At 42.6% G+C, this 22,397-nt stretch overlaps 1 protein-coding gene across 3 annotated transcripts; it reads left to right on the top strand.

Annotated features, from left to right (window-relative positions):
* Nucleotides 1–1,376: 1,376 nt before the first annotated feature.
* Nucleotides 1,377–19,607, top strand: LOC115138754 (forkhead box protein O3-like). Of its 3 annotated transcripts, none has more exons than XR_010465418.1 (3): nucleotides 1,377–2,850; nucleotides 16,151–17,747; nucleotides 17,841–19,607. XR_010465418.1 is itself a non-coding variant. In XM_065025851.1 (3 exons), the coding sequence occupies exons 2-3, from the start codon at nucleotides 2,308–2,310 to the stop codon at nucleotides 17,588–17,590; spliced, it is 1,983 nt and encodes a 660-aa protein (XP_064881923.1). In that variant the 5' UTR covers nucleotides 1,377–1,851; nucleotides 2,016–2,307; the 3' UTR covers nucleotides 17,591–19,607. The 3 variants fall into 3 exon arrangements, 2 of the variants coding, with proteins under 2 accessions (XP_064881923.1, XP_029531797.2); XM_065025851.1 differs by having other exon boundaries at nucleotides 1,377–1,851; nucleotides 2,016–2,850; nucleotides 16,151–19,607; XM_029675937.2 differs by having other exon boundaries at nucleotides 1,377–2,154; nucleotides 2,270–2,850; nucleotides 16,151–19,607.
* The last annotated feature ends 2,790 nt before the right edge of the window (nucleotides 19,608–22,397 follow it).

Genomic DNA, 22,397 nt, shown 5'->3' with positions numbered 1-22,397 from the left:
GTAAAATTTTTAAAAAAGAAAAGAAAAAGAATAATACAAACTGACTATATTGTGTAGAATATTTTTACATTAAACCTCTGGTATCTGTTGATTTTTTTTCTATATTTTATTAATTTACATTTACTATGCAGTACATGTACAGTATCTAGCGGGCGAATAGTGTGAATGGCGTTTGCAAAGAAGTCTTCAAGGGAATCCACTTGTACAAATGGAACTCCTGGTTCGAGGTGCATTGCTATTTTATTTGATTGAAATCTGGTGATGAAAAGTATTGTTTATTTGAATAAGTGATGTACTGTATTATTTAATGAAAACGATCACTAAGAGAGAACTACTACAGTAGGGTGAATAATATCATGTATTTAAGGCTGCTTCTTTAATTTTGAAGGCAACATCCTGCCACCTACCTTCTTCATAGTCTTACATTTTATTTAGGAAACAGAGATTACTGTAGCCTGAGTGCCAGTCTGTGATGTGCTTTCATGTCACCGCTTTGTCACTAATTGTCATGCCAAACAATTGGCTTGACAATAAGCAATGGAGTTGGCAAGCACACAAACAGATCTGGGACCAGGCTATAGAAGGAGACAACAGATCTGGGACCAGGCTATAGAAGGAGACAACAGATCTGAGACCAGGCTATAGAAGGAGACAACAGATCTGGGAGCAGGCTAGGAAACATAGATTACTGGGCATAACCTTGTAATTTTAGACAAGATGACATATCTTGACTGTGCAGTACCTTGTGTAATTTTGCCCTCTGAAGCGATTTCATGATCATAATAGTATTATAATAATTATTTTAAATTCCAAGTAAATACCTTTGTAATTCTGTAGAATTATGATGACACGTCACTGTATTAAAGCTGCAATAACTTTTTGGGGTGTCCTGACCCAATTCGCATAGAAATTGAGTTATAGATCTGTAATTCCCATTGAAAGCAAGTCTACGAAGCGGTAGATATGTTCTATGTTCTATATTTCTATGCTTTCAGTTCTTACATTTCGTTTTTGGTTTTTGTACTTAAGGTTTTGTACACTAGCTTCCACCTGCTGAAAATACAACATTTTTGGTTATTAAAAATATATTTCACAGCGGTTTAGATGGTACAATGATTCTCTACATTCTGAGTGCTTGTTTTGTCGCATAAACGGAAATTAGAGTCCTGCATATTGCGCCTTTAAATGATATTATTGTGCTGCATTCACGTGCTAGTCTGAACTAGGAAAGTCGTAAATGTCAAATTAGCTAATTCATTGAACGCAGTACTTGATTAACTCCAACCAGTACCAAGTCGGAAATTGTCGAGTTCCGACTAGCACATGAACGCGGCATTAGTATGTTGCGTTCATTTAACGTCACTTGAAATGTTCCAACCTGTCAATGTGATGTGATACAGCGTGTCTCTTTAAAAGCCGATTCCTTTAGCGCAGGTCTGTTCTGTCCTCTGGGACTACTAGTTGCTAGGCTAATTGTATTGTACTACAGTGCTAGTAGCCAGTTAGGGATGGCCTTGGAGGTTGAGTGTGTGGTGTGCACGACTACTCGAGATGAGGAGAGGAAGCACAGAGTCACAGACGGAGCGAATGTTTTATTTATTCGAATTTCGACATGCAACATTTTGTAAGTAGTTTAACTCTACAATTGGACTCGGTGCAAATGCTGAAAATGTATCGATGGTAACCAGTAGCTAGCTTGCTGGAGGCAGGGAAAGAAAGCTCCCGGTGGTGCTCTGCTCCTAGCTAAACGAATAATAAAGGACTTCGAAAGGAAATGGTCAAGATGGCAGCTGCATTCGGAATGTGAAGGTGCTAGTTTTACATTTTGATGTAACCCGCATATTGGAAATGGTAAAGAAACACGGGCAAACGGAACGCTGTTGATTGAGTAGCTAACGTTATCTATTCATTGAGGACGCTCTACACGCCATTCCCAAGATAAGGGATTCAATATAATTCCACCACCTAACGTATGTATTAACACATTTTATATATATTTTTTTCTTTTTACAAAGTACAAACAGACGCTGCAGTACTAGCTCAATGCACATTAAAAAAGGGGCTTTTAAGTCGCGCCATCAATTTTGCTGCGATCAGCAGAGAGAAGACAGTCGACTGGACGCACGTGGGGTTCTATCGCTGGAGGTGTGGAATGTGGGTACTAGTTATTGTACTCATTGTTTTAATAGTCTGGTAATGTCATGCTGATATTATGCATGATAACCAAACAAATACTATTTTATTAATGGAATGCAATTTTGTTAATCAGTGTATACCGAATACAAGCGACAAACCAAGGAGAGGAATATGGCTGAAGTACCGCACAATGATATTGACATCGATCCGGACTTCGAGCCCCAGAAACGACCGAGGTCTTGTACCTGGCCTCTGCCTCGACCGGAGTCCAACACAGGGAAGCCCGAGTCGAACGATGACATCATCCCGGAGGACGAGGAGGATTATGTCACAGCGCCTAGCATCTCTAGCTCCACTCCTGTCAACAATTTGAATGGTGGCATAACTATACCTCAGAACACAAATAACTTATCTGAACACCAAACCCTCCCTGTCACCACTAAGAAAGAAGTACTAACCCCAACTTCAAAAGAGGAGGCCGGGTCTTCACAGACGCATGCTATCACAGCTCTCAATGGCCTGGCCTCCCAACCTAGGAAGTCCTCAACTCGGAGGAATGCCTGGGGGAACTACTCCTATGCGGACCTCATCACCCAGGCCATAGAGAGCTCCCCGGACCAGAGGCTGACGTTAGCCCAGATCTATGATTGGATGGTGAGATCTGTCACTTACTTCAAGGACAAAGGGGACAGCAACAGCTCTGCAGGCTGGAAGGTAAGCAGTGGTAGTGGGGTGACATCACTGATATGGGAATTATGCGTTCAGTCAGAACACTAACGGAGCGCTGTGACTGAGCCCATGTGTTTTTAAGGTACACTGTCATCTGAAGGTGGCGTCTGAATTGATAAAGAAATACATTGCTTTCACTTGGAGTAAATCCACCTTTTAGGTACATAATGTACATATTGTAGTGGACAGGTACACACACACACAGACAACTACACACAACCACGTTAAAGACTTTATTTGAATCATATTACATCAAGAAGTATTCCAACATTTTAAAGGTGCATTCGAACAGACACTCGGACGCATTCAATCACATGCGGACCACAGTATGGTATGTTAGACCATGTCTCTCAGCGTATATTAGATGAGATGGTTAGGCCCTAAATGGCATGAGGTGATGCTGTTCTTTTAATGATAACCAACTAAGATTGAACAGTGTATGGCTGCCTGATTAAGAACGGGGTGATCTCAGAATGTACCCAATGATGAAGCACTGCCCAGGGACTGCCCGGTCCCCCCGCAGAAAGATGCACCAATTGTCATTCAGCCCTCTTGATGAAGACCATTTGGAGAAATTGAGGACAATCAGGTGTTGTCTCGCATTCAGGACAGAGACATACACAGTGTATTGGGAAAGTTTTCAGACCCCTTGACTTTGTCCATGTTTTGTGACGTTACAGCCTTATTCTAAAATGTATTTAAAAACAAACATCAATCTGCACAATACCCCATAATAACAAAGCAAAAACAGGTTTTTAATTTATTAAATAGAAAATAGATTATTTTTTAATTTATTTTATTTCACCTTCTATTTAACCAGGTAGGCCAGTTGAGAACAAGTTCTCATTTACAACTGCGACCTGGACAAGATAAAGAAAAGTAGTGTGACACAGAGTTACACATGGGATAAACAAACGTACAGTCAATAACACAATAGAAAAATCTATAAACAGTGTGAGAAAAATCTACATACAGTGTGAGAAAAATCTACATACAGTGTGAGAAAAATCTACATACAGTGTGAGAAAAATCTACATACAGTGTGAGAAAAATCTATATACAGTGTGTGAAAATGAAGTACGTTTAGGGAGGGAAGGCAATAAATAGGCCATAGTGGCAAAATAATTACAATTTAGCAATTAGCAACACTGGAGTGATAGATGTAGAGATACTGGGGTGCAAAGGAGCAAAGAAATATGGGGATTAGGTAGTTGGGTGTTTTATTTACAGATGGGCTGTGTACAGGTGTAATGAACGGTAAGCTGCTCTGACAGCTAATGCTTAAAGTTAGTGAGGGAGATTTGTCTCCAACTTCAGTGATTTTTGCAATTCATTCTAGTCATTGGCACCAGAGAACTGGAAGGAAAGCTGGCCAAAGGAGGTGTTGGCTTTGGAGATGACCAGTGAAATATACCTGCTGGAGCGCGTGCTACGGGTGGGTGCTGCTATGGTGACCGGTGAGCTGAGACAAGGTGGGGCTTTACCTTTGCCAGTGGGTTTGGCTGGCCCTCACTACATATTCGTTGCCAACGAGAGCATACAGGTCGCAGTAGTATATGGGGCTTTTACGCTCTGTCGGGTTTGATGGGGAGCTATTTTCAGGTCTCTCCAGAGATGTTTGACCGGGTTCAAGTCCGGGCTCTGGCTGTGCCACTCAAGGACATCAAGACTTGCACCAGAAGCCTCTTCTGCCTCCCCCCAGCTTTTATTTCTTTCATCACATTCCCATTGGGTCAGAAGTTTACATGCACTCAATTAGTATTTGGTAGCATTGCCTTTAAATTGTTTAACTTGGGTCAAACATTTCGGGTAGCCTTCCACATGCTTCCCATAGTAAGTTGGGTGAATTTTGGCCCATTCCTCCTGACAGAGCTGAAGTAACTGAGTCAGGTTTGTAGGCCTCCTTGCTCGCACACACCTTTTCATTTCTGCCTACAAGCTTTCTATAGACTTGAGGTCAGGGCTTTGTGATGGCAACTCCAATACCTTGACTTTGTTGTCCTTAAGCCATTTTGTCACAACTTGGAAGTATGGTTGGGGTCATTGTCCATTTGGAAGACTCATTTGTGACCAAGCTTTAACTTCCTGACTGATGCCTTGAGATGTTGCTTCAATATATCCACACAACAACCCCATAACATGATGCTGCCACCCCTGTGCTTCACGGTTGGGATGGTGTTCTTCGGCTTGCAAGCCTTCCCCTTTTTCCTCCAAACATAAGGATGGTCATTATGGCCAAACAGTTCTGTTTTTGTTTCATCAGACCAGACCATTTATCTAAGAAGTGTGATCGTTGTCTCCATGTGCAGTTGTGAACCGTAGTCTGGCTTTTTTATGGCGGTTTTGGAGCAGTGGCTTCTTCCTTGCTGATCGGTCTTTCAGGCTGTCAATATAGGATTTGTTTTACTGTGCATATTTATACTTTTGTAGCTGTTTTATCCAGCATCTTCACAAGGTCCTTTGCTGTTCTGGGATTGATTTGCACTTTTCGCACCAAAGTACGTTCATCTCTAGGAGACAGAACGCGTCTCCTTCCAGAGCGGTATGACTGCTGCATGGTCCCATATTGTTTATACTTGCGTACTATTGTTCGTACAGATGAACGCGGTACCTTCAGGCATTTGGAAATTGCTCCCAAGGATGAACCAGACCTCTGGAGGTCTACAATTTTTTTTCTGAGGTCTTGGCTGATTTCTTTTGATTTTCCCTTGATGTCAAGCAAAGAGGCACTGAGTTTGAAAGTAGACCTTGAAATATATCCACAGGTACACCTCCAATTGACTCAGGCTAATTGACATAATTTATCAGAAGTTTCTATAGCCATGGAATTTTCTGGAATTTTCCAAGCTGTTTAAAGGCACAGTCACCTTAGTGTATGTAAACTTCTGACCCACTGGAATTGTGGTACAGTGAATTACAAGCGAAATCATCCGTCTGTAAACAATTGTTGGAAAAAATACTTGTCTTGCACAAAGTAGATGTCTGAACCGACTTGCCAAAACTATAGCTTGTTAACAAGACATTTGTGGAGGGTTGAAGGTTGAAACACTTAGGTTGGAGTCATTAATACTAGTTTATGTACACAATGTTGAAGTCAGAAGTTTATCTTGGTTTCATCAGACCAGAGAAAATAGTTTCTCATGGTCTGAGAGTCTTTAGGTGCCTTTTGACAAACGCCAAATGGGCTGCAAGTGCTGCGGAGATGGTTGTCCTTCTGGAAGGTTCTCCCATCTCCACAGAGGACCTCTGGAGCTCTGTCAGAGGGACCATCGGGTTCTTGATCCCTGACCAAGGCCCCTCTCCCCCGATTGGCCGGGCAGCCAGCTCTAGGAACAGTCTTGATGGTTCCAAACTGCCATTTAAGAATGATTCAGGCCACTGTTCTTGGGGGAAACTTCAATGCTGCTGAATTGTTTTGGTACCCTCCCCCAGATCTTTGCCTCGACACAATCCTGTCTCGGAGCTCTATGGACAATTCCTTTTCCTTGGCTTGGTTTTTGCTCTGACATGCACTGTCAACTGTGGGACCTTATATAGACAGGTGTGTGCCTTTCCAAATCATGTCCAATCAAGTTGTAGAAACATCTCAAGGATGATCAATGGGAACAGGATGCACCTGAGCTCAATTTCGAGTCTCATATTAAAGGGTCTGAATTCTTATGTAAATAAGGTAATTCTTTTTTCTTAATACATTTGTAAAAATGTTTAAACCTGTTTTTGCGTTTTCATTATGAGGTATTGTGTGTAGATTGAGAAAAAAAAATTGCAATCAGTTTTAGATTAAGGCTGTAATAAAATGTCAAGGTTTCTGAATACTTTACATTATTTCTCTGGTTTGGTTGAGTTGGGCTATAGGTTAATTGTTCAGTTTTACTTAATTTTAGATCCAGGCTAGGCTACTAGGATTCTAGAGTTCCTCTGACACAGTCATATCAGGAGTCGTTACCTCAACCAAAACTTAATAAGCCGTGCCTATCTTTTAATTAGATTTTTAACTTTCACCATAACCACACTGCTAACCATAACCACACTGCTAACCTTATGTCTAACCTTAGCTCTTAAACTCTAGGCGGCATTCTGCCTTCTAACAGTTTTCAGCCATTAGCTTCGCCCACGACTGGCTTGTGAACTACAATCCCGACGCTGTGTGTTGAACGTTTAGAAACATCGATAATCTGTATATAAGGTCTGTAACATGGAGATTTGGCCGTGTGGGAACGCTAACCCTATAAAGGGTTGTGTAGTAATTGAACCTCCTTTTGTTTAAAAAAAACTCATTTCCTGCTGATATCCCAAATATGTTCTTTATTTCCAAAACAGTACCGCAAGTGACGTGTGTTAATGTTTACATCAAGCATCGGGGTGCTTAACAAAACTCTCCCAGTCAGAAGATACTATTGTCAATAGGCGCTAAAACAGTTTGCGTCTATGAATGGGGTAGCCTAACCTTAAATTCATAACATTGTAAAAATGAACTGAAAACAATCTAGCCGTTGTGGCTGTGGTAACTAGTGGAAACCTGAGACTAAGGGTATTTGCATGCAGTAGAGCAGTGTTGAGAGAGGGGAAAAAAACAACTCGGTCCTCAGGACCCCAAGGGGTACACGTTTTTGGCCGTAGTACTACACGGCTGGTTCAAATTACCAACGCTTGTTGATTATTTTGAATCCACTGTGTAGTGCTAAGGCAAAAACCCAAACTTGCTCCCCTTGGGGTGCTGAGGACTGAGTTCGGGGAAGCACTTCAAGTTGCCTTCATGAATCAAATGTTTTTAATAATCTTTAAAGAAAGAACTGGAAAGACTATGGACTTACTCACCTTTATTTGCAAGCCTTGCCAGCATCTCTGAAAATAAACTCTTTAAGGAATACCTAGGATAGGATAAAGTAATCCTTCTCACCCCCCTTAAAAGATTTAGATGCACTATTGTAAAGTGGCTGCTCCACTGGATGTCATAAGGTGAATGCACCAATTTGTAAGTCGCTCTGGATAAGAGCGTCTGCTAAATGACTTAAATGTAAATGTAAACCATGTAGTAAAGGACTTCTGGCCTGCAGGCCTCCATGCAAATCTCTAATCACAACAAACTCTTGTAACGGAATCTTTGTCATTAGTTGCAACTTTTAAAACACTTTAGGTTAACCAATTGTTTTGGGCTCCCAAGAAGAGAAGCGGTCTAAGGCACTGCATTACAGCGCTAGAGGCGTCATTACAGACCCTGGTTCAATTTCAGGCTGTATCACAACCGGCCATATTTGGTAGTCCCATAGGGCGGAGTACAATTGGCCCAGCGTCGTCCAGGTTAGGGTTTGGTTGGGGTAGAACGTCATTGTAAATAAGAATTTGTCCTTAACTGACTTGCCTTTTTTTTAAAGTATATTTTTAAAATAAATACAAAACTGCTAGTGATTTAAGTGGATTTATTAGAACAGTTGACAGTTACAAGATCATAACCAAGGGGCAGTTAAACACAAGTGTGTTCCAAATGAGTCCCTTTTATAGCGATCTACATATGATGAGGCTGTTGAGGACTAGTGGGACTCCCTTCCCAGGTATGATTAGGCTGCTGAGGACTAGTGGGACTCCCTTCCCAGGTATGATTAGGCTGCTGAGGACTAGTGGGACTCCCTTCCCAGGTATGATTAGGTTGCTGAGGACTAGTGGGACTCCCTTCCCAGGTATGATTAGGCTGCTGAGGACTAGTGGGACTCCCTTCCCAGGTATGATTAGGCTGCTGAGGACTAGTGGGACTCCCTTCCCAGGTATGATTAGGCTGCTGAGGACTAGTGGGACTCCCTTCCCAGGTATGATGAGGCTGCTGAGGACTAGTGGGACTCCCTTCCCAGGTATGATTAGGCTGCTGAGGACTAGTGGGACTCCCTTCCCAGGTATGATTAGGCTGCTGAGGACTAGTGGGACTCCCTTCCCAGGTATGATTAGGCTGCTGAGGACTAGTGGGACTCCCTTCCCAGGTATGATGAGGCTGCTGAGGACTAGTGGGACTCCCTTCCCAGGTATGATTAGGCTGCTGAGGACTAGTGGGACTCCCTTCCCAGGTATGATTAGGCTGCTGAGGACTAGTGGGACTCCCTTCCCAGGTATGATTAGGCTGCTGAGGACTAGTGGGACTCCCTTCCCAGGTATGATTAGGCTGCTGAGGACTAGTGGGACTCCTTCCCAGGTATGATTAGGCTGCTGAGGACTAGTGGGACTCCCTTCCCAGGTATGATTAGGCTGCTGAGGACTAGTGGGACTCCCTTCCCAGGTATGATGAGGCTGCTGAGGACTAGTGGGACTCCCTTGCCAGGTATGATGAGGCTGCTGAGGACTAGTGGGACTCCCTTCCCAGGTATGATGAGGCTGCTGAGGACTAGTGGGACTCCCTTCCCAGGTATGATGAGGCTGCTGAGGACTAGTGGGACTCCCTTCCCAGGTATGATGAGGCTGCTGAGGACTAGTGGGACTCCCTTCCAATAAATGTATTTTTTTTTTCTCCCCCAGTTCAGGTAGTTGGTCTCTGTTTTGGCCCGTTTGCTTCCGCTTGGTTCAAAGTGAGTACACCCCAGGCCTCTCCGAGTGCCCTTATGTGGTTAAACGCAGTCTAGTCTATGTTGGTCTGCAAGGCTTTCTGCTCTCTCTCGTCTCCTGCCTCGGTTTCATTCCAGGGATTAGTTTGGCCTGGAAAACCAATCCATCCGTCATGGAATCAAGTCTAATGAAAGCTTCAGCTTTGCTGGATTGAAATGGGGGGGGGGGAAATAATAGAATAGAAATAACCTAGGTTTGTAATCCGTTACAACTGTTGGATGCGGAATAGAGGTTTGTCTCCATTTAAATCACATTTTATTGGTTACATACACATATTTAGCAGATGTTATTGCGGGTGTAGTGAAACGCTTGTTTTCCAGAAGACCATGGAAAGGAATAATGATCATAGTAATAACATAGGGCTGGGTCATATATCAAATTCATTCAATTAATTTGTATTCGTTTTGCACGATATTCCTAATGCGTGTATTTTTTTAAATTATTTGTATTTTTTTAATGAGCATTTGTCTGCTGGTTCGTTCATGTTGTCTTTTTGGTCTCATCTATTTAATTCCTGTGCTGTGTGCACCTTCACATTTACACCAGAGATCTGGATATAATGAGGAGATGCTCATGTCTCTGTCCTAACAATAGGAGTTGTGCTGAAGGCAGGTGACAATTTAGGTCCAAAATAAGCCCATAGAAACACATTGGGCTTATTTTGGTGAGAGTGAAACCTCTCGCTTCACCTCTTCCTGTTTACACACACCAATCCTCTCCCCCTGCCACACACTACAACAAAGATGAGAGATCACTTCTTCCTCTTTGACGAGCGGTTTGAACTCGCCATTTGAGATTTGGTCCGACCAGATCGGTCATTTGGGCTTAAACACACGAAGACATGATTTGACTGTAATAGAAAAGATGACTTTTTAATGACACCCATATGTCATATTACTTGCGGAGCAGACACTACTCAAATAGGAGTATCTATGAAGCTTTATTCATTCTAGAAAACGTTTGCTCAGTGTGTCGTGTTTATTGCGGTACCACACACCACTAACAGCATTTTAGCCGAAGACTGTTATACTAGCAGTCTAGTCTGTGCAATAAGCATAAACACAATTTTATATAAGGAATTGGCAACTCGTTCTCAATCTGAGAAATAAGGTAGGCCACTTGATTTCAACATCTGAACAAGGTGGACAGGTTAGCATGCTGTTCAATAAGTTGAGATGGACAGAAGGGTGTGTTCATAACCCTGTTAGATAGCAAATGCATCCAATTTGGCTCAACTTTAAATATGAAGATTAGCTGGTTACTCACTAGCATGTGTGCTTGAGTGATTGTTTACGAGACCTTTGTTCATTTTCTGTAATGCCCTGCTACATGTTAGTAAAATCAAATTTACAATCAAATTGTATTTGTCACATGGCGCCGAATACAATTGATGTAGCCTTTACCGTGAAATGCATGCTTACGAGCCATTCCCAACGATGCAGTTTAAAATAAAACAACCTTACAAGAGGAATGAAAGGGCATTTTCTTAAGACTTCAAAGCCACATCTGTAATTATTGCAAAAAAAGTTCAACTGTTTGGATGAAATGATCACTGTGTAAGGTTTATTTTTAGCCTAGGTATAAGCCCTGAATTAGTTTATTGCTGACTGTGTGAAACAGTGTATTTGACCTTTAACCTTTTTTTTTATTGTACAACAAAGCTTATTTGGGGAACATTTTAACAAGGTCCATGTCTGCACCCATGTGGAAATCTAATTAGCATAATACAAAAATCACCATTAAAAATCCATCACTTTAAGCTAGAGATCTGTTTTTTATTTTTTATTGGTTGTGTCCCAATCCACCACATCTGCCTATATAACACTTCCGCATCTGCGTTGAAATGTGACCGAGCTAGAGCGGTGTTTGTCAGACCATGAGACGTCCCGAAAACGGGTCTTCTCACGATCGTCTGAACAGTTTGGGTTACACAATAATATAACCCCTCTGTGTAAAGGTGAGACTCTCACCAACACATACATGGTGGTTATACACAGGCTTCACAACATCTGTCTTAAGGTCCCCCGGTACCGTTTGGTTAATGAAGGTATTCAGACCCCTTCACTTTTTCCACATTTTGTCACGTTACAGCCTTTTTCAAATATGTATTAAATTGTTTTGTTTTTTTCCTCATCAATCTACACACCCCATAATGACAAATGTATTTGTTTTTATATACATTTGCAAAAATATCACAAGTATTCAGACCCTTCCCTCAATAAAAACCCATTCCTAAAGAGGTTTTCAAAGACCTGTTTCAGAATCATGGCATCTGGGAAATTTCTCCCATTCTTCTGTAGTTCCCCTCATTCTGTCAGGTTGGATGGGGAGCATCACTGCACAGCTATTTTCAGGTCTCTCCAGATATGTTCGACCGGGTTCAAGTCCGGGCTCTGGCTGGACCACTCAAGGACATTTAGCCACTCCTGTGTTGTCTTAGCTGTGTGCTTAGGGTCGTAGTCCTGTTGGAAGGTGAATCTTCACCCCAATCTGATGTCCTGAGCGCCCTGGAGCAGGTTTTCATCAAGGATCTCTCTACTTTGCTCCGTTCATTTTTCCCTCGATCCTGGCTCGCTGAAAAACTTCCCCACAGCATGATGCTGCCACCATGCTTCACCATAGGGATAGTATTGGCTAAGTGCTGCCTGGTTTCCTCCAGACGTGACACATGGCATTCAGGCCAAAGTGTTCAATCTTAGTTTCACCAGACCAGAGAATCTTGTTTCTCATGGTCTGAGAGTCTTTAGGTGCCTTTTGGCAAACTGCAAGTAGGCTGTCAGGTGGAGCCTGGCCACTACTGTAAAGGCCTGATTGGTGGAGTGCTGCAGAGATGGGAGAACCTTCCAGAAGGACAACCATCTCCACAAAGTAACTCTGGAGCGCTGTCAGTGACCATCACGTTCTTGAGCACCTCCCTGACCAAGGCCCTTCCCAGTTGCTCAGTTTGGACGGGCGGCCTGCTCTAGGAAGAGTCTTGGTGGTTACAAACTTCTTCATTTAAGACTCAACTGTGGGACCTTTATCATCCTTTATAGACAGGTGTGTGTGTGCCTTTCCAAACCATGTCCAATCAATTGAATTTACCACAGGTGGACTCGAATCACGTTGTAGGAACATATCAAGGATGATAAATGGAAACAGGAAGCATCTGAGCTATATTTCAAAATTCATAGCCAAGGGTCTGAATACTTATGTAAATAAGATATTTCTGTTTTATTTTTGAATACATTTGCAAAAATTTTTAACCTATTCACTTTGTTATTATGAGGTATTGTGTTTGAGAAAAAAAAATGTAAATCAATTTTAGAATAAGGCTGTAACATAACAATGTTGAGAAAGTGAGGGGAGATGAATATTTTCCGGATGCTGTATATGGAGACTTAGTAACAAATAAGGGGTAAAATACATGTACATATTATCTCTGATGTACAGTAGTTAATCCAGCTCACACTGTGATAATGCTGTTTTGTCTTACACCAGTTCTTGTATTCAACCTTGAATGTAGTTTTTATTTAACCTCGCAGCCAACCCAACTCTTTCAACATGTAACTAACCTTATTTTTAGAGTATTGATTCTATGCATTGTGAGGCTTGCTAGATGGATCACCAACCCCTTTGCTGTAGCTATTGTAGGCATGTGACGGTTCTTGAGTTTTGGGTAACGATGAATTGTCTTGCAATTGACCGTAATCATTTTGGTTGAATGATGTTGAGCTTGTAATCCATCATAATGCATCTTTGACAATGAGCTATGACATCCTTAATACAACACATTTTTGGTGAAACCCACTTCTCAAAAACAAATGGTTTTGACCACTTGAAACTTTTGGAAACAAAGGTTTTTACTCCCGACTGTACCATTGTACTGCGCTCGTCCAAAAATGAACAACTTTACCCTCCATGTAGAAAGTATAAACTGCTATTAGGGTAACTGTCTACTTATTGTCTGTAATTGTTGGTTACTTACACGATAATACAATAATTGTGCCAGCCCTAGCTAATGCTCTGATGCAGTGTTATGGGCCTACCTACTACGATTAGCTTTAAATCAATGGAAGGCTTGCCATTGGCAGTTGTGCTCCATACCTCCTTTTTTTCATTGGCTGGTGGCCTTAGCACAATCAGCTGACTGGAAACTGTTGGTCAGCAGTGAGAGATAACAGGAGAGCCTGAGAGAAGTGTGTGTGTGGGGGGGGGGGGGGTGTAGTAGAGGGTGACAGATATGTGGGATGGAGGAAGAGTGAGAAATGGAGGGTTTGTGTGTGAGGGAGAGGCTCTGTCTGTTCACAAGGCTTTGCTTAAAGGCTGCTGCTGCTGTGCGCTGACAGGGTGGGGGAAGGGAGCACTAACTACACTGGGTGCTTTTGGCACAGTCTTTCTACAGGAAGCACGTACAGTATAGAGATCACATTTTAGATGTCATATCTTTTCACTCTGAAATTCCATCAGAGGATCCATAGGATCTTGCTTAGTTGATTTGATTTTGATAGATTTTCCACAACTGGAAGAGGGTTGTTTACCATGTGGTTGTTTGATATCACATCAGTGACGAAAGCAGAATTAATTACAAGGTGTTCAGTTCACAGGCCTCGAGGTAGTGTTGCACACGTCGACTGACATGGGGATGGACATCTTTTTTACATTTTTTTATATAGATGTGGCCACGCTGGCCAGCCAGCTAGCCTACTAGTGTGACAGGTTTGAGGAGAAAGCCAACATGCGTACCCCGGTTTCTTTCTCCACACGGAGGAGCACTTGGGAGAGAGATGCGAAGTCTGCACGCTGCACAATACTTTTTGAGGTTTTCATATAAATGGTCTGGGACTTGTCGCTGCCTGAGGGTTGTGGGAAACATTATTCCTACTACTCTTCCATAGCGGGCTTGAGTTCCAACTACATAGCTTGGCAACAAAGCCATTAATTTAACTGAATAGTCAACGTGAAGTTCCAAGATCTTGGAAAAGCCTAGAATGTGGGAGTGGAAAGGGGCTTAGGCTTTTGACCGTCTCGGCCACAAATAATTACCTTTCTTTTGACGTCAGTCCCAGCTGAGCTAAAACAACAAAAGAAACACCTAGAGGCGTTTGTATAGTTTTTTTTAAAGGCATCACAACAATCAAATGACTTGGCCTACAAGGAAACGTTCTGGATTGGGCTACATGGGTCCTCAAGAATGAGCCTTTTGTAGTTTGATTGTATTTTCCTTAATGTATAATCGAAATGATGTAACAAAGAATACATTTTGGATCTTAATGAGGTAGGTTTGTGTTACCCTGATCCGCTAACCTTAGTCATGACCACCTTGCCAGGCTAGTCCATAAAAGAAAGACAGGCTGAGTTATTAAGAGTTAAGGAGAAGAGAAGCATGTTTAACTCCTTACTGACTGGGTGATGAAAAGGTTCACGGGTTGGTGTAACCCTGTAATTAATTGGCCTGGAGTAAGCGAGGGCTTTGCTAAAAGTTTGATTTCACAAGACCAACCTATTGACCCAAAGTAAAATCTAGACCGGCTTGGTCAGGCCCAATGACACAGTACATCGTGGACAGACTTGGTCAGTCATATCTCTCACATCACAGAACTTACCAGCTTTGTAGACTATTGTGTGATTCTAGCGGAATGCTTACGTAGGCTATTATGCAACAACAAAAAATTAAACCTAAAACCATATGGGACATATCTAATTTGTATACCACCAATCAAGCTGTCAGCTAACGCTTGCCTAAATGGGAGACTAGAACCACTCCCATCCATACATCTCATTAGCCCAGCCCTCTGAACCCTGGTGCTGCAGTGCCAGAGATGACTTACTGCGCTGGTTCCTCTGCTCTACGGCATCACTCTTCGTGTAGCCTGAATACAGACTTTCATTTAAACGCTACATGGTTGAGAATATCTCCAGGGAACTCCATTAGACCTTTTCCAGAAGACAGAAAATAGGTCACAGCTGCAGTAGAATACTGTATCTCCCAGAAGACAAACGCATTGTGTAACTAACTGCAGTAGAATACTGTATCTCCCAGAAGACAAACACATTGTGTAACTAACTGCAGTAGAATACTGTATCTCCCAGAAGACAAACGCATTGTGTAACTAACTGCAGTAGAATACTGTATCTCCCAGAAGACAAACGCATTGTGTAACTAACTGCAGTAGAATACTGTATCTCCCAGAAGACAAACACATTGTGTAACTAACTGCAGTAGAATACTGTATCTCCCAGAAGACAAACGCATTGTGTAACTAACTGCAGTAGAATACTGTATCTCCCAGAAGACAAACGCATTGTGTAACTAACTGCAGTAGAATACTGTATCTCCCAGAAGAAGACAAACACATTGTGTAACTAACTGCAGTAGAATAACCAGTGTATATTAGTGTTTCCTCCTTTTTTATTTAGCTTTTCTGCTTAGTGCCCAGTTTGTTTGAGTACAGAGGTTGTGGAAAATATCATAAGTCTCCATAGGAATAACAACATTTTGGAGCAAAGTTACCACTTACCGCCAAGAATCTTTAACATCAAAGATAATTCACAAATTTGCATCAGCACATAAATCAATACTGCTAAATCCACGTGTATTGGGCTCACTCCATTAAAACAATGATCACGTTATAGTGTTGCTCTTAAACCTGTGTAGTAACACTAATTACACAACTGAAGTGACCTAATTGTAACCAACCCTTTCCTCTGTCTCCAGAACTCCATCCGACACAACCTCTCTCTCCACAGTCGTTTTATGCGGGTGCATAATGAAGGAACAGGGAAGAGTTCCTGGTGGATGGTCAACCCAGAGGTTGGGAAAAGTGGCAAAGCTCCACGACGACGGGCCGTATCCATGGACAACGGCAACAAGCTGATCAAAGGTGCTCGAGGCCGAGCCGCGACGAAGGCATCTCTAGGCCTACAAACCTTCCAAGATGGCAGCTCCGAGAGTTTATCTTTGTCCTCTAGCCTGTCCAAGTGGACAGGAAGTCCCACGTCTCGCAGCAGCGACGAACTGGACACCTGGACAGACTTCAGGTCACGTACCAACTCCAACGCCAGCACGGTCAGTGGCCGCCTCTCCCCTATCCTGGCCAACCCGGAACTTGACGAGGCTCTGGATGACGACTCGATCGCACCCCTCTACTCCAGTCCCAGCAGATTGTCCCCCTCCACCGCCAGCCTCGGTCTGGGCGACATGGCCCTTACTATGAACCTCAACGACGGGCTCCCTGACCACCTGATGGGCGACTTTCTTGACAACATCAGCCTTACGGCGTCCCAGCAGCCCCAGGGGCAGGAAGTGGAGAGCAGAACCAATCAGACGGGGAGCTCAGTGTTTACCTACACGTGTCCAGGAAGCAGCAGTAGTCTGGTCGTCCCGTCCTCCGGCAGCTTCGGCCCTCCCGGGACCATCTTCCTGCTCAGCCCCCCACCCTCTTCAGTGGCCTCCCTACGTCAGTCCCCCATGCAGACCATCCAGGAGAACCACCAAGCTTCCTTCTCCTGCCTGTCCTCTCGTTTCAACAACCACCACACTCTGCAAGACCAAATGAACCTGGAGACCCATGGCAGCCATGTCAGCGACGTCATGCTCACACACTCTGACCCGATGATGTCACAAGCCAGCGCCTCTGTCACTTTGTCCCAGAATTCCCAGCGGAATGCTATGCTTCTCCGCAAGGACCCTATGTCATCATCAATCCGGGACTGTGCTGCAGGTCCAAATTCACAGACTCTCCCAGTGCCCGGTTGGTGGGCTCAGGTTGGCTTGTCAACACCTGACAATGAAGTCTTGTGCTCAAGCAATGAATTGGCCCAGCAGGCCAACCAGATTCTCCAGCACCTCCCATCATCCAGTAGAAATTATTGTATGCAGCTTGGTGGCTCTGGTACCAACGGCAGATCTGGATGCCTTTTGCAGTTGAATGCTCAGGACCACTTCCCAATACCTTCAGACCCTGATCTGGAGGTGTTCAATGGCAGGCTGGACTGTGACATGCGTAATGAGCTGATGGACGCTGACTGCCTTGGTTTATGTTTTGACCGCTCTCCCCTGCGCTCTGGTACTCCGACCACTAATAACTTAAGTACAGCAGGGGGATTCTCCAACTCCAAACAAACCTCTTCTTCCCCAAGCTGGGTTCCAAGCTAGCTGAGGTACTGTCCTACCCAGTGCCCGGTTTCAGAACAGTGTCAGGGTTGGGGACAGTTTGAATTTCAGTCAAGGTAATTCAATGGAATTTGTGTACTTGCTGAATTGACATGGAATTGAACCCAACCGTGATCAGTTTAGAGAGTGATCATTGCAGGTGAGCTTTCATAACTCATGCATATTGTGCAACTTGATTGTATAGCAAGGCTAAGTGTCAAGTATTCAATGATTTTCTTGTTTTTATTATCAGGCATTACATATCTAGAACTGCAAGTGTCTGGAAGACAAGATGGAGATGAGCTTCGTGGTATCCTAAACCATGTTCCAAAACAAGGAGGCTTGAGTCTGATTTCAGGGCTTGTATTCACAAACCGTCTGCCAGTAGAAGGGATGATCTAGGACCAGGTCCTCACTCTTATTCATAGTGATCTGAAAGGCAAAAACGGATCTTAGATTAGCACTCGTGCTTTGTGAATACAGGCCCTGGACTGTAGAGCTGTGTCTAGTCTGTTGGGACAGTGACAATTAGTTATTGTTTTTTTTTTAAAATAAAAAAACCAAACCTTTTTAACACCAGTGTTATCAGTGGGATTTTAGATGTAAATGTGAAAGACACTGCTTTTAAGTCTCAGGGATTTGTCCTTATGTGGTGGATTGTAAACACTTTTTACCCTGCTTTCCCATGTCATATTTCTGAACCATACATAAACCAACACAATATTTTTACCAAACCATTTGTCAGTCCAGTGGTTGACTGCCTGTTTACATCTAACAAGCTCTAGCGAATGTGACCTTGTAGATACTCCATTCAGCTTTTTGTGCTTTTACTGCTGTGTTCTCAGCAGAAAAGAGGACAAACTAAACACTTGTTTTTGAAAAGCCTTGCATCAGTGCACAATTCCATACACCTATATAATAATGAGTAATATCAAGTCCAAGGTAATCCACATTGTGTTAATTGTACTGTATGTAACTTGTGTTTAATTTTCTTCAGTGATTTTAGTATTACATTTAAGTCATTTAGCAGACGCTCTTCCTGTGATAAACCCTCAGAAGGATGACAAGTTTCTGCTTGTAAAGGGGGGGGACCTGATCCTAGATCAGCACTCCAAATCTGACACTTTTACAGCTTACAAAAATCATATTTTTTGAACATTTACACTGCATAAACATTTACTCATGCTAAATATTGACATATAGGCTAGGCCTAAAATATGAATATGGAAAATAACGTTCAATGTAGAATCAGAAGCAATAAACTCTCAATGTCCTGAATTATTGCCCCCAAAAAATATGAAGTCAATATTCTGAGTACATTTCCCACATGGAGTAGGATTACGTGAAGCGACGTTAACTAACTTCATAGCAACACCGAAGGAAGTCTTGGTAATTAATTTTGATGGATTTAAACTCCTAATAGAACATATTTAGAATACAGTGATTGGTTTTGGGATGGTTAACCATTTGACAGGCTGTTTTTATGCTGAAACAAGTTGTTTGTATCATTAAAGGAGCAATCTGCAGTTGCTATGTCTGTTTATAGACTTTTTAAAATTAATGATGCATACCCCTTGATTCTTGAACGTAACATGCTTATACCTCAACTGTCGTAACCCATTAAACCCAACATGTAAACAAACACTATATAGCCTCAACATGGTTGAAACTATATCTAGTTTACCAAATCAGCGGCGGGAGGGTCCGCTTTGTTATTGTTCAAACTGCAGATTGTCTCTTTAAAGTAATTAACACTACTTCACGTACTGGAGATCAACACCCACTGCCTACCTGTTCTTATGTACCTCACTGGTCCTCCATCAAGTGCTTCTACATTGCTTGCTGTTTGAGTTGTGACATCGGCTGATGTAAAAAGAGCTTTATAAATACAATTGATTGATTGACCACAACCATATTTGATTTCGGGTTGGCTTTTCCTCATGTATTTTTCCACTATGCGTTATGTTATGTCTGTCTGAGAAAGGGTGCATGTCAATAAAAGCTTTGTGAAGCACTATAATTGTCTTAAGTGGATGTTATTCTTCTATTGTATTGAATATTTATATCAATCTCAATGTGTATTTAAAAATGTTTACTCTGAAGGGCTCTGTTCTGAGACAAAGGGAAGTCTTTCACTAGATCGTTATTAGATTTCCTATATGTCATTTGTCCTCAGACATCCTGCTATAGGAAATGGTTGCTAGGGAGACATGCTGCTATAAAATGTGTGTGGGGGGGGGGGTTGCATCCAGATTCTGTTAACAGTGCATTTCTATAGTTCTGTTTTGTTGGGGATAGGAATATAATGGTGTGTGGAGACCAACTTGATTCATAAATTCAACAACTAACCATGTTTCATTATTGTTAATCATCTATCCACAGTCATTGATTCATCGTGCAGTTCAGTCCAGGCGATCACAGCCTTCTCCTCTCCTTGTGACAAAGGAATTAGAACAATCCCTTGTCCTTGTGCACTTATTGGTGGAAGTGCACCTTGTGACCATTTCTTATTGGATGTGCCCATCCTTTGTTGGAGCCAATCAGTTTCCCTGTATCCAAGAGAAGTGAGCATGTTGAGAGCTATTTCAATCCAGCTAGGGTAGTTGATATAATAATTCTTTATTTGAAAGGTACAGTAGGGTAAATATCTACAGGCAAGAGATCACGGTGCACCTGACTTATCAAAATCACTGATAATGGTTTTGGATTTGTACTGCGGAAGTTTGTACTTGTAGTTAGTTTGTACTTGTAGTTAGTTTGTACTTGTAGTTAGTTTGTACTTGTAGTTAGTTTGTACTTGTAGTTAGTTTGTACTTGTAGTTATAACTTTTTAAAGATAAGATCCGCTAAATACACTGAGTATACAAAACATTAGGAACACTGCTCTTTCCATAACTTACTGACCAGGTGAATCCAGGTGACAGCTATGATTCCTTATTGATGCCACGTGTTAAATCCTCTTCAATCAGTGTAGATGAAGGGGAGGAGACAGGTTAAAGAAGGATTTTTAAGCCTTGAGACAATTGAGACATGGATTGTGTATGTGTGTCATTCAGAGGGTGAAAGGGGCAAGACAAAAGATTAAAGTGCCTTTGAACGGGGTATGATACTAGATGCCAGGTGCACCGGTATGTGTCAAGAACTTCACCACTGCAGGGTTTTTCACACTCAACAGTTTCCCGTGTGTATCAAGAATGGTCCACGACCCAAAGGACATCCAGCCAACTTGACACAACTGTGGGAAGCATTGGAGTCAACATGGGCCAGCATCTCTGTGGAATGCTTTAGACACCTTGTGGAGTCCATGTCCTGACGTATTGAGGCTGTTCTGAGGACAAAAGAGGGAGGGGGGGGGTTCCTGATGTTTTGTACACTCTGTGTATATTATCAATTACAATATTTTACAAGAGCATAGTGCATTTATCTCCCTTGACGTTCCCTTGGAGTCATTCAAAGATAATGAAGTGTATTCACCAATGAAAGAACATACAAATATTACCACTAATTGATTGATGGGGGGGAGGGGCATATGGCGATTGTCTATCAGAAGATTCTGATTTGCATAACAATCCAGTTGGATCACAGTGTTATTGGAGTTATAGTGCCCTCGAGAGGTCAAAAGTATGTATAGGTTCCCTTCGCAAGCAAATCAGACTCTTCATGGATACTCTGAACAACCAGCTTGGGAGAGGAACCAGTTTGGAGTTGCTTTCAGGAGCCAATGATTCACTTACATTCGTTTATTTCTGTTTTGTAAGATTTATTGAGAAATGTAACTACTATACACTACAATATCTCCCCAGAGATGTTTTGGTTGGATTACAGCAGTAGAGATACGCCCATTGATTGTGCAGTGAGATATCTCTTCATAATTCACTTTATTTTTTTGCATTTGTTACTCATAGTCTCCAGGACATCCTGTCATGTCCAAGGTGGTTTCCAAAGTTTCCTCTGCTGCTAAAGTAAAGCTAATGGAACCAGAGTTGTCTTCTCAGTTCCCTGTACAGAGATAGTAACACCCTCCCAGTCTTATACGTACAAATGGATATGGGGGAGGTCTGTGAGCAAAACATAGTTGGCCACGGTTTGAATGCCAGTCAGTGATTGTCATATTGTCTGTTTATAGTCTTTTTTTGGTCATTTTGATTTTATTTTGTTCTATTCCATAATTGTTGTACCTTTTTATAGCTCAGTTCCGGTTTCTAAAAATGTTCCTACTTCCGCAGGAAAGGAGACCCTGATACCAGACCTCACCGATGGAGACCCTGCTACCAGACCTCACCGATGGAGACCCTGCTACCAGACCTCACCGATGGAGACCCAGACCTCACCGATGGAGACTGCTCAGACCTCACCGATAGAGACCCTGCTACCAGACCTCACCGATGGAGACCCTGCTACCAGACCTCACCGATGGAGACCCTGCTACCAGACCTCACCGATGGAGACCCTGCTACCAGACCTCACCGATGGAGACCCTGCTACCAGACCTCACCGATGGAGACCCTGCTACCAGACCTCACCGATGGAGACCCTGCTACCAGACCTCACCGATAGAGACCCTGCTACCAGACCTCACCAATGGAGACCCTGCTACCAGACCTCACCGATAGAGGCTCAACCTCCTCCAGTCTCGCGCACACCTTTAGCAGCTGAGACTCGACCATCAGTCAACATGATGCTGTTCTCGTAGAAGATATTTAAACCATGTTGTAGCAAGTAAAGAACAACTTTTATTGGTGATGAAAATGCTGTTGATGATACACAGTAATGTGAAGGAGCTTTTTACACCAGGGCCGCTAAAACAAAC

The sequence above is a fragment of the Oncorhynchus nerka genome, linkage group LG12 (assembly GCF_034236695.1).
Source record: "Oncorhynchus nerka isolate Pitt River linkage group LG12, Oner_Uvic_2.0, whole genome shotgun sequence".
Lineage (NCBI taxonomy): Eukaryota > Metazoa > Chordata > Actinopteri > Salmoniformes > Salmonidae > Oncorhynchus > Oncorhynchus nerka.
This window is presented reverse-complemented; position numbering and strand designations above follow the sequence as displayed.